Genomic DNA, 11,855 nt, shown 5'->3' with positions numbered 1-11,855 from the left:
GCATCTTCCGTCTTCCATCTCCTTTCTTCTTCTTCTTCTTCTTCTTCTTCTCTGATTTCATTGCCTCTTTCATCTCATTTCGCTCTTCTCTCAATCCTTCAACCAAAATCACGATGGACGTTACAAAACGTAGCTCCGTCTTCACCCAAATCACTTCAAGGGAGCTCAATTCCTTCCGAGGTTTCCATCACTCACTTCAAAGCTTTCATTTTTTCTGTTTTTTTTCCCCTTACGATTTTCATTGTGTGTTCTTTTCAGTTCGCAAACGGCCTTACATGGATGGATTCGTCACTGGATTCGTGGAACACGGTGCTGTTGGAGTTCACCACAGCGAAGATGGTACCATTCCCATGTCCCTCTCTTTCTGTAAGGTACCACCACATTGCTAACCTTAACCTTCTCAACTTTGTTTATTCAGACCAAAGCCCTAATTTTTGTTGGCTCAAAATTATTTACTTATTTCAAATTTCAGACTCCCAAGTTTTCACACATTCTGGCTTTATCTGATGAAGATGGATACCTAAGCTTATTTGATTCGCGTAAAAAATTCTCCGTATTATCCTCGTTTGAAGAAAATGCAGGTTTGTTTTGTTTCTGTTCCTTGTTTGAATTTTGCATGACTTTTGGTGGGAATTTTACACTGTTTTAATCTCAGAGAAAGCGAAGATCTGTGAGTGGGTTTCGCATCTTAATGCCGTGTTTGATATCTGTTGGATTAAGGTAACCCACAATTATGCAGTCATATATTCACATTTTCTTTTTGAATTTTAATTTGATTAATTGTCTTTATACTAATGTCTCATAAGATTATGCTTTACAATTCTTTTCAGGAAGACACACAGATACTCACAGCTTCTGGTGATCAGACAGTAAGTTATTATGTTTGTGGCTATCAGTTTAGTTTACTACTGTTGACTAAAACAATATGTGCAATTTGAATGAATTCATGAATTTTTGAGCTGAGAATGTGTTGCTTTGTTTCGGATAGGTTGTTGCCATGCTACTTGCTAGGTATCCACTCAACAGCATTGCATATCCTTGAGTTTGCATTAGATATCCCCATTCTAAGTGCATCATTTCTGTTCATCTTATGCACCCATAGTTTTTAGGCTTTCATAAAACTCCACGAATAGATGTAGTGTACTATGAGTAGCTCACTTCTAACTAATTCCGTTTTCAATGTTACTATGTTGAACATTTACAGATGAAGGTATGGGATGTACAAGAAAAGAAATGTATTGGAGTGTTGACGGGGCACACAGGGAGTGTGAAGTCTATGTGTGCTCATCCAAATAATGCTGGTAATGTTTCATTCATCCAGAACTCTGGAATGTTTGCAACTGCAAAGTGATATATTAGCTGTTTACGTGTCTTACTACCTTTAATCTCCAAAATGACAGATATTATTGTCTCTGGTTCAAGAGATGGATCCTTTTGTCTCTGGGACTTAAGATGCAAATCGGCAACTAGGGGTAGACATGGAGAAGTTAGCATATGGTAAGTTTCTCTATATTTCTGCTGACCTCCTCCAAAGTTGTTTCCCCCCTCCTTGACTGTTAATCATTAGGGTAAGTTTGTGATTTTCTTCAAAAATACTCCTAATGTTTAGTTATGTTAAATTTTGTCCCTAACGTTTTTGATTTTGTCAAAATTACCCTGAACGTTAATTTCATGTAAAATGGTAGGGACAAAATTGATAACTTCCAAGGATAATTTTGACATAAATAAAAAATGTTAGGGACAAAGTTGAAATAATTGAAAACGTTAGGGACAAAATTGAATAAAATTAAACGTTAGATATATTTTTGAAAAAAATTACAAACTTTAGGAACAAAATGTATACTTTATCCTAATCATTATTTTTATTGTAACAATGTTTTGGGTTGCTTCACTAGTTCAACGGCTGTTGTCAAAGGAGCACATCTTTCATCTCAAGCAAAACGTGTCAGAAAGGGCAAGGTTAGTTGCTTATGGTTTTATTTTTGTAGTTCTTTTGAGTCACAAGCTAACCTTGTTAACAATGATTCTATTCTGTCAGGCCAAGTCGATGAGCATTACATCTGTTCTTTGTCTTAAGGACCAGGTTTCCATAGCCACTGCAGGGGCAGTGGATAGGTTAGTTGGAATCATTACTCATGAAACTGCATGTTGGATTTGTTATTTTTTTATTTTCTTTGCTGAACTAATTGAATTTACTTTGCAATTGGTTTCAGTGTGTTGAAGTTTTGGGATACCAGAAATTTGAAAAGTTTTGTTACACAGGCATCTCCTCGTCCTCAGTCAACAGAAAAGGTTGGTTTTAAATGTACTGCAAAGTAGAAGTCTTTTTGTGTTTCTATACAGTCAGCATGTTATCTTATATGTAATATGAGGCTATCTGCGGGGTTAAATGTTCTCAAAATAATTAATTCACCATTCTTTGGAGTGAAAATGTATATTGGTAGAAATTGTCAACTATATTGTGCTTTTCATGTCACTAGTATGTTAATTATTAGGTGAAAACTCAGGTGAAGTCGACTTCACGTGAAGTTGATAGCTGAGAGTCGTTGGATGAAAATTTAGTCAAATCAGTCAAATCATCTAACGGCTCTCAGATATCAACTTCACGTGAAATCGACTGCACCTGAGTTTCCACCTTCCTCCGATTAGTGATTAGGTTGCACAAAATATGAATTCTATCTATCTATAAGCCACATCAACACGCCAAAATAAACCACAGAGTAACATGAGATGTTGCTAAATTAATTGGAGAAGAAACATTAAGACAAAAATTTCTTGCACTAATTACTTGTTCAAGTAACCTATAATACATCACCCGAGTTTCCACCTAATTATTATTATTATTATAATCATTATCATTATTATTATTATTCAGAAAGCTTAAATTGATAGATAAAGTTTTTGACAGTAATCTTCATTGTTATTTCAGGAAAGATTACATGGCATATCTAGCTTGTCCCAAGATGAAAGTGGTCTTTTTCTTTCAGCATCCTGCATGGATAACTGGTATTTCAGCCATTTACACTTTGTATCCATGAAAATTTTCAATACGGTTGAGAAGACAAGTAAAATATAAAAATATATTGTCCTTTTTTATGCAGCATTTATCTGTATAACATCCTTCAACTTGACAAGGGGCCTTTCAGATCTTTTCCTGGTTGTCCCATAGAATCATTTTTTGTCAAGGTAGATTAAACAAAACAAGTATTCTCAAATGTTTTGCATCCTGTTCTCCTAATTTTCTTACCTATTGCTGATCTGCGCAATTCCAGGCTGCCATTAGCCCAGATGCGTCTCAAATAGTCAGTGGTTCTAGTAATGGAAATGCCTATGTCTGGCAGGTAACAATTTTATATTTTTTATGATTTATTTTACCAAGATAGGTTGCAATTGTGATATGACTTTACTGAAAACTTCCAAAAATCAGGTTAACAAGCCCCAAGCGACGCCTGTTATTTTGAAAAGTCATGATGCGGAGGTTACAGCAGTTGACTGGTAAATAGGAACTCTAGTGTGGTTTAGAATTTTAGTTCTCTTCATTTTAATTTGTACTTCTAACAATAGTTACATTACAGGAACCACTCTGAGATTGGTAAATTAGCAACTGCATCAGATGATTGCACAGTAAGCAAATTTATTTATTTATTTATTAATTTTAGTTCATTTAATTTGAGACCAAGTTGGGTTCCAAAACCAGATTATCATTTCCAAATTGCAATGTTAATTCCTTTACTGTCTATAACCTATTTTTAGTAGCAATGCTGCCTCTATTGCTTTAGCATTTTAACTTTACCAATTTCCATTTCTAGGTTCGGATTTGGAACCAAACCAATTATATCTGCGACAAAAAGACTTCATGTTCCATCCGCAGAAGAGTAATGGCAATGCCTTGTACAGAAAGCAAAATTCTACTGAACAATGAAGAAAAGTATCTCAAGTCAATAGACAATGAATCATTAGATCCCCCAATTAAGTTAGCCACTCCAATCACACCACCTAAAATTCTTGCACCTGAAGGGTGGCACAAGAACAAGCTGCCCTCAGGATTCAATCAAACTTCATCATCTGAAAAGACTCCAGAATCTGCTTTGAAGAGCCCCTCATCTGTTTTGAACCCTCCATCTTCCTTGAAAAGAACTATCCGGGACTACTTTTTGGCATCTTCATGAATCTAATATGCTTGTTAAACTAACTAAATTTTGTTGTCGACTGACAAGTTGCACAGTGGCAAGAGTGGTACGGAATTCATCAAATCATATTTTTTGGTAAGCATATTTTTCCTGAGGTTTCCTAAAGCATTGTTTTGTTTTATTTGAACTGGTCTAGTGTTAGTTTTGTCTAAAAAATCTGAGGTAAAGTATCAATATTGTCCTTGAGATTTTCTTAACCTATTTAGGTTTTTAAATATTTCAAAAGTGACTCCATGTTGTTCCATTGGTTACTCTGTCAAAAATCACTAGTGGAGATGGTGACATAGACACCAAATGTCTGTTCTGGCAAACTTTGATGATGTAACCTTTGAATATTTTCAAAGATAAAACTAAACAATAAAAGTTAAAGGAACATTAAACGATGAAAAATTTAAATTATGTTATGGCCTTTCCCAATCTTCAGCTATTTCATTTTTCAACTAAATTATGGAAAAACCTTGGGGTTTTATATAATATACATTCTTGGTATTCTTGATGCAGATAAAGTTGGGGATAACATTGAGTTATTTTTTAACGTTTGAGAATAAATAGGATGAAATTAATGTTAGAGAAAACATTGATATTTAGCTCAAACATTTAGGACAAAAATGATATTTTATCCTATTTAAAATTATTGTAGACATTTATTAAGTCATTTGTTATCATTTCTGCAGGTTATATGAAATGTAAATTGCTTAAAAGGGTTTGTTAGTTGTATAGGACTTCGTCTGTTGGATGATTCTTAAATCCTAAATTCAGATCAAGAATGGGAGGGGGAAGATTACATGATGGACAAATGTATATTTCTACTGATTTTCTAAAGACATTGGGTGTGTACGATATCTACTTGATGAGCTTTGACATGTGGTTGTGACAATGTTCTGAGCAACACTTAGGTTAAAGATTGGTGCCTACTAAACTATATGAACCTAAGCCTAAGTTGCTTGGTAGGTGCATCACAATCCCTGATCCCGGGATTTTGAAACTAGTTTTGATTTATCTTGTTGGCAGTGATCATTTCATGAATAGCAAGATTGGTAGATGAAAACATTACATTGCTAAAATTGATCAAAATAGCACGTAGTTGATTCTTGATTAGTGAAAAATGGTCCTTTGGAGCTTGTTTGTAGAGTGCAAAAATAATGAAAAGTGTATGTTAATTTGATATCTTGTAATTAATCGTTTCACTTAAAGCGCATGGATTAATGTAGCACTAATGTCACTGAATGCTTGCTTGACGGAGTCAAGCTGGTGGAAAAATAGATTTGAATGTGTTACCAAAATTAAGAATTTAACATACAAATAATGATTACATTGTGATATTTAGGATCATGTTTTAATGAAGATAAATTTTGATCGAGTCACTTTGTTTTCCGTGAGGAAGTTAGACTACGGTTTAGAAACCAAATTCTGGATCGTGAGTATTTTCATTTTTGAATGGTCTAAAGTTGTAAATTTAATTGAGATTCGGAAATATGTTAGATATATAATTATTTATTTATATTTATCTAATAATTTAAAAATTTTAAATAGATCGTTTTATGATATTAACATGGTACAGAAGATTCTTGTGTGAAAGAATATGTTAAGCATTTTAAAAATATTACATATACATAAAATATTGAGTACTTTTTTTGGTGTCTGATAAAAAATAGAAAAACAAAAAGAAAATAACAAATCCCCAACTAAAAAGTTGAAAATTTTCCTAAATTTTAGCAGTAGTCCATTCCTTATAAGGCTCATTATGCCTTGCAGTTTCTTTTCTTTGGCTAAGGACGCAGTTAGGGGTGGCAAAGTGGGTCGACCCACCCCAACTTGTTTCGTCCTGTCTAGGCTCATAGGCCTGTCCCGTCAACTAAACTGGGTTCAAAATATTAGTCCGACTTGCTTTATGGCGGGTTAGCGACCCACTTATTTCTNGACGGGCCGGCCCGCCCCGCCCCGCCAAAACCCGCAAATTTGGTGGTGCGGGTTTGGCGAATTTTTTTTATTTGGTGGGTTCCAAAATCTAGCCTGACCCGCCTTTTTAGCGGGTTCGGCGGGTTGGCCCGACGAGTTCGACCCGGTTTGCCACCTCTAAATACAGCACCAAATTAAACGAAGCATGCTCGTCTCTAACCAACATATGTTAAATTATATTTGTATATGTTATAAATATGTGTTTAATTTATTTTAATGTGTATTTAACATGTATTTTACATGAGTGATTGATGTTTAATATACACATAGCAGCATGGTTGAAAATATATAAATATAGGGGTGAATGCAAAAGAAAGAGGTGAAAGGTGAGAAATAAATACGTGGTTGAAAACTCTTTGTTCACTTAGGCTGCATTTGTTCATGGAGACATGACAGAATAGAATACTAAAAATTATCCTTTGTGTATTGTATTTAGATACGGTGTACAATACATTAATGTAATGCAGTATTATGTTTGAATACATATGGACAAGACTAAAATATTATATGAAATGACTAAAATAGCCATGTAATTTCAAATTTTCTGCATCAAATGCAAACTAATTTAATAGAGAATGAGAATACGTACTTAACTTACGTAGGAATACAGGAGATTACAAAAAGAATTGGTCTATGAACTAACAAGATAAAAATGGTATTGAAGTAATAACGATAACATAAAAAAAAGTAATTATCCATACCTGACAAAAAAAATAGAGAGAAGAAGAACGCAAAATAGAGAAAAAGCTCAAATTGAAGAAAATAAGAAGGGATAATAATAGAATAATAAAAAATATCTTTGGACAAAAAAAAAATTCATTAAAAAGTCCGAGTCCATCTTCCTAAATTCCGTGTCCATGGTTGTCCTTTATAAAAGAGTGGACATAAAAATATAAAAAACTGTCTTTGAGATAATGTGTTCAGTATCATGTCTCTATCTCCAAATACTTTTTAAACATTCGTTGTCTATGTTTCTGTCCTATCTTCAAAAACAAAAACAAACGCACTACTCGTTCAACAAGAAAGGATACATTGTCCTCTCTTCCTTTTGTTTTCTTCTTTATTTGTTTGCTTTTCCTCAAGATACCAAAAAATCTCCAAGAGTTAAAATACATCTAATCATAAACCAAGTTGGTTGGATTTATCAATGGAGAATGCAATTTCTCTCAAAATATGATACAACATCCCTTGGGCATGATATGAGAATTCATCTTAACTATTAACATATTTTCTCTCTCTTTCTTTTTTTTTTTTACAAGTTCATAGTATAAACATTATTGAAACCTTGATATTTTTAGAGTACATTATTGGCAAATATACAACTCTTGGTTAACAATGTTGTAGCATCCAATTAGGTTTGTTGCCTCCACTATGAATTGTTCATGAAATGTACCCAATCTCGTGCTAGGAATATCAATTCCAAGATCCTTGAAGTTTGGTAAGCCTTCTACTTGAATGCCCTCTCCACAAATGAGAAACTGATTCCCAATTATGAATGATCCTGAGACCCTGATTGCGACTCCATCTTCGCCGTGAGCACGACACTGAAGCTTTTCAACGACATGCACCAACTTCTCGGGAGGCCAATCGCCAAGTAACGTACTTCGAATACTCGATAGGGTTGTGAAGATATTGTTTGGACCAACATGTTGTTTCCCAGAGAAACTGCAAATATTGAAGGATAATATACACTTGAGTTTTTCCAACAATAACACAGATAAGGGAAATTTCAGAAATCATGTTACTCAATACTTGGTAATTCAATATAGTTCCTTTTCAGATATATAGAACTGCTGAATTAGGAACAAATAATCAACCCCATAGCCGAAAGTTTCTCCGAAGCAGATAATTTCTGTTGTAATAATCGGTCCCTATCTACTTTGATATATGTACGTTCCAGTCCTTATCTACTTTGAGTAAATGCCATTTCCGGTCCCTAACCAGGGATTGGAATGTACATATATCAAAGTAGATAGGGACCGATTTGGGTGTTTAGATTTCTTAGGGGGTGAGAAGTCCATCGGTCAAATGGTTAAGGACCGGAAAAGGGCATTTACTCTTTATTTTATTTATCATAGAAAAATGATGGATTTACTTGGAGAATTAAAACATAAAAAATAGCGCTCACTTGAAAATTGAGTTTTCATTATACAAGCTCCTTGTGTGTTGCCACAAATCATCAGGTCCATCAAATAGTAAGTAATAATGTAATGTCAACATCTGCAGAGAAAAGTGTAGAGTGAGTATAACATTCACCAAAAATAAGCATCAACAGACACTTAAGCAAAATGCATTTTTTTTTTATCTTCACGAAATCAAATGAATACAACAAGAATAACCACCAAGTATTGTTGTAATAGGTGGAATCAGCTAGGTGGATCGGACTATCGTATAATATCTCATGAAATGAACTCAAACGAATGTTTGACGGAGAGAAATAATGACGACCGGCTACTTACATCTGCCAAATCCTTTAATCTTTGTGTAGGATCAAAAACACTTCGAACAAATGCCGCTAAATCTATCTCCGCATTCTCATACTTTGTAATAAAAGGGTGCAAAAGAAGCTGCAGTAGGACAATGAAAAAGTGAAAAGACTATACTATTTACCAGATGAGAAACAAATGATCACAGAAATTAAATCAAAGGAGATAAATGAATAAATGCTAACATCCAACGGCGACAAACTTCCACCAATGCTAGATCATATAATTTTTCTCACCTGTTCTGCAGTTGGCCTACTTTCTGGATCCTTCTGTAAGCAAGCATCAACAAAAGAGCAGAACTCGGGCGAAAACACTTGTTTTGACGGGGATGGTGATGGATCATCCAAAATCTGCCACAAACAAGCATAATTATTATAAGACAAAATCACATGTGCACAATCACATTACCAGAATTGACATCACTTATCCAATGAGTATAAGATACTGGCTCCATTATTATATCATTTTCTCTCAAGGATCTCGGATTACATAGTTAAAGTTTCACATGGCAACATTGTAAAGGTCGAATTTTCAAATTTTTAGCCAACCTACTGTTTTTCCTAATGTTCTTAGGTGAATTTTAAGGAGACTTATTGTTTGCGCGTGCGCGTGTCTACGTGAGTTTATTGTAACAGGAAGAAGTTTTCTGTATCAAACAAGGTTGAACCAACAAAGTAGATATACATTGCTTCTTCTGTGTGATTTATGCTATCAAATACTATCAGATGATGATGTTTTCCAACATGAAACTTTTGCGAAAAACCAAAATTAGTCAGCAAATATATCCTTCTTCAGACATGGACATCTAATCAAATGAAAGGAAACATTGATAAGAAATGGCACACACCTGCAGCATAAGATTTACAGGACCCTCATTAGCTGTATATGGGAATTCTCCTGTTCCACACTCGAGGAGAGCAAGACCAAGGCTCCAAATATCGGCTGGATAAGAATAGCTTTCATTTCGGATTCTCTCAGGAGACATGTACGTAACAGTTCCAACAAATGTAGCACACTGCATAGTTACAATCATTGAAGAATGAATATGAACTCCACAGCTTGATAATAGTGGTAAACTGATGCTGTAATATTATCTGTACTAACCATTGCCACTGAATTCTCTAAGCCAGCACTGATACCAAAGTCAGTAATTTTCGGCTCCCCCTTGAGGTTTATGAGTAAATTGGCAGGCTTTATGTCTCTGTGAACTAAATATCTGACTCCATGAAGATATCTTAGACCCTTACAAAAGATAAAACACAGAGTACACGTCTCAGTATTTTATATAACAAAAAGTGTATATAAAATAATGTTCTACTTACATGTAGGAGCTTCTGAAACATGGATGAAAGAATAGGTTCAGGTATCCTTCTATGCTTTCGCAAGATATCTGCAAGCGATCCTCCATCCATATACTCCAGAGCTATGCTTATTTGTCCAGAGTCCGGAGTGTAAAATGCCCCATGAAACTCTACAAGACCCTGATAACAAGGCGCTTCGCATAGTGCCCTTATCTCTGTTAGGAGCTGCTGTCTTTTCTCCTAATTAGCACAAAAAAAGTACAGCTGTTAGTGAACGAGTTATTATCATTATATACTGTTTAATTTGTTTGGGAATGCGAGGGGAGGGTGGTATATCATTCATTATCGCCTAGTTGCTACATTGCTCTTTCTATCCATGAAGAAGCAAACAATAGCAAGAGTCACATAATAAAGTGTCTAGCAACTCCAAAACTTCAAAAACTGTTCAAATCGAACTTATACTACCTAGCATCAACTGAATGCCACATATTGATAGGTAGATCACATATATAGTTTATATTAATCATAAATAAATTTAACAGAAACACAAAGAAGCCAAGTTTAGCAGCGGAAATCAGACTCAGTAAAATTGTAAATGGCAAACTATAGCAAAACACCATGAAGTTTAAGAAAAAGGAAATACCTTCTCAAAGATATTAATCTTCTTCAAAGCTAGAATCCTATGTGTTGGTATATGAATAGCTCTCTGGACAATACTGCTGGCACCACTACCAATTGCTCCGAATATTCGCATCTCGTGGGAGGCACACCTATATGTTTTCTCACTCTGATCAGCAGTCTCGTGAACAGATCGAGATGTGCACTTTTGCAACCCAAGCTCATTGATATTGTACACCCCATATGATCTGCTCAACAAGTTCACGGTCCCACCATCGGATAACTTCACAACCGAATCAATTGAGAACCAGAAAACCAAAGTCATAATAGAGCATATGTGGAAACCAATCCAAAAAAGCATAATTAAGAACACCTCAAATTATGAGCTGTTTTGAACACACATAAAGCTAGTCCAAACATGTGCAAAAACATTTTGAACAATCTCAATAGTGCCACACTCTTGAGTCTTCAATGCCTAATTTTATCTTTTTTTGGGTTTTCCATGGTATATATCAACTTGGCATACTAAGGACTAATCCGTCACAGATCTGAGTTTGATTTAAACGTCTGTCACTAGCCAACAAGTTGTTACGTACACAAAGCGAAATTCAAACTCAGGACTTCAATGCTTAATTTAAAAGGTCCAAAACACAAACACATACAAATACATAATGACACAAATACATAATTGGAAGATAGAGAGAAAGAGGGGCTTACAGTGTAAGAATCACAAGGGTCCAAGGTTGAGCTTGTTGAGAAGCCCTTCTCAGCATCAAACAAAGGTACAAGCTTTTTCTTCAATTCCTCCAACCCAGTCATTGACATGAGTTTACAGCAAAAAAAAAAAAAAAACGAATGGGTTTCAAAAAAACATTAAAAATAAAGGACCCAGGTGCCCGATGTTATTGGGGACAGAATAGACCGATCGAAAGCTACCTAGGAAGAGCATAATTCTGTGAAAGAAGAAGAAAAGGGGATCGAATTTCACGAATTCTTGTTCAATTTAAGGCTTGTGTGAGTTATGGTGGAAATGGAAAGTGAAAACAAGAAAAGAAAGATCGAGCCCGTGCGGTTCAAGGTTTTTGTTTTTCCATCGTGCTTGTGGATTTAGATCTTCGGCGGTTAAATTCATATGTCAGGGTAAAGTATTATTTTGTCTTAATTTGGTTCTTAATGACATAAATATCTTATTTCAGTTTTTAAAAAAGTTTAGTTAACATGTGATTTTAACACATAAATTCTTAGTGAAAAAATTTAAATATTTTAATAAAAAATTTAAATTTATAATCTTAATTTATATT

General features: G+C 34.7%; 2 protein-coding genes across 2 annotated transcripts; one reads left to right on the top strand and one right to left on the bottom strand.

Moving 5' to 3' along the window:
- Positions 1-5,355, top strand: LOC107642161 (denticleless protein homolog A). The gene is made up of 17 exons (XM_016345467.2): positions 1-180; positions 259-371; positions 473-581; positions 656-720; positions 831-869; positions 1,205-1,301; positions 1,401-1,497; positions 1,896-1,959; positions 2,039-2,115; positions 2,214-2,292; positions 2,930-3,006; positions 3,102-3,186; positions 3,273-3,341; positions 3,428-3,495; positions 3,576-3,624; positions 3,810-4,265; positions 4,865-5,355. Exons 1-16 carry the CDS (start codon positions 114-116, stop codon positions 4,167-4,169), a joined length of 1,515 nt encoding a protein of 504 aa, XP_016200953.1. The 5' UTR covers positions 1-113; the 3' UTR covers positions 4,170-4,265; positions 4,865-5,355.
- On the bottom strand, positions 7,260-11,697 carry LOC107644541 (mitogen-activated protein kinase kinase 3). Its single transcript, XM_016348422.2, has 9 exons — positions 11,272-11,697; positions 10,580-10,837; positions 9,958-10,176; positions 9,740-9,877; positions 9,483-9,650; positions 8,872-8,985; positions 8,609-8,716; positions 8,278-8,369; positions 7,260-7,814 (listed from the first exon to the last, which is right to left on the bottom strand). The coding sequence occupies exons 1-9, from the start codon at positions 11,377-11,379 to the stop codon at positions 7,454-7,456; spliced, it is 1,566 nt and encodes a 521-aa protein (XP_016203908.1). The 5' UTR covers positions 11,380-11,697; the 3' UTR covers positions 7,260-7,453.

The sequence above is a fragment of the Arachis ipaensis genome, chromosome B05 (genome assembly GCF_000816755.2).
Source record: "Arachis ipaensis cultivar K30076 chromosome B05, Araip1.1, whole genome shotgun sequence".
NCBI lineage: Eukaryota > Viridiplantae > Streptophyta > Magnoliopsida > Fabales > Fabaceae > Arachis > Arachis ipaensis.
Note: the sequence above shows the minus strand (reverse complement) of the source record. Positions and strands in the feature narration are given on the sequence as shown.

Bases quoted from the DNA above. Each gene is read 5' to 3' on its own strand.
- LOC107642161 (XM_016345467.2), top strand. From the start codon at position 114: ATGGACGTTACAAAACGTAGCTCCGTCTTCACCCAAATCACTTCAAGG. The intron at 181-258 runs GTTTCCATCACT...TGTTCTTTTCAG, and splicing joins GGAGCTCAATTCCTTCCGAG to TTCGCAAACGGCCTTACATG. The intron at 582-655 runs GTTTGTTTTGTT...TTTTAATCTCAG, and splicing joins CTCGTTTGAAGAAAATGCAG to AGAAAGCGAAGATCTGTGAG.
- LOC107644541 (XM_016348422.2), bottom strand. From the start codon at position 11,379: ATGTCAATGACTGGGTTGGAGGAATTGAAGAAAAAGCTTGTACCTTTG. The intron at 9,878-9,957 runs GTAAGTAGAACA...ATCTTTTGTAAG, and splicing joins TGTTTCAGAAGCTCCTACAT to GGTCTAAGATATCTTCATGG. The intron at 7,815-8,277 runs GTGAGCGCTATT...CAATATTTGCAG, and splicing joins AATGAAAACTCAATTTTCAA to TTTCTCTGGGAAACAACATG.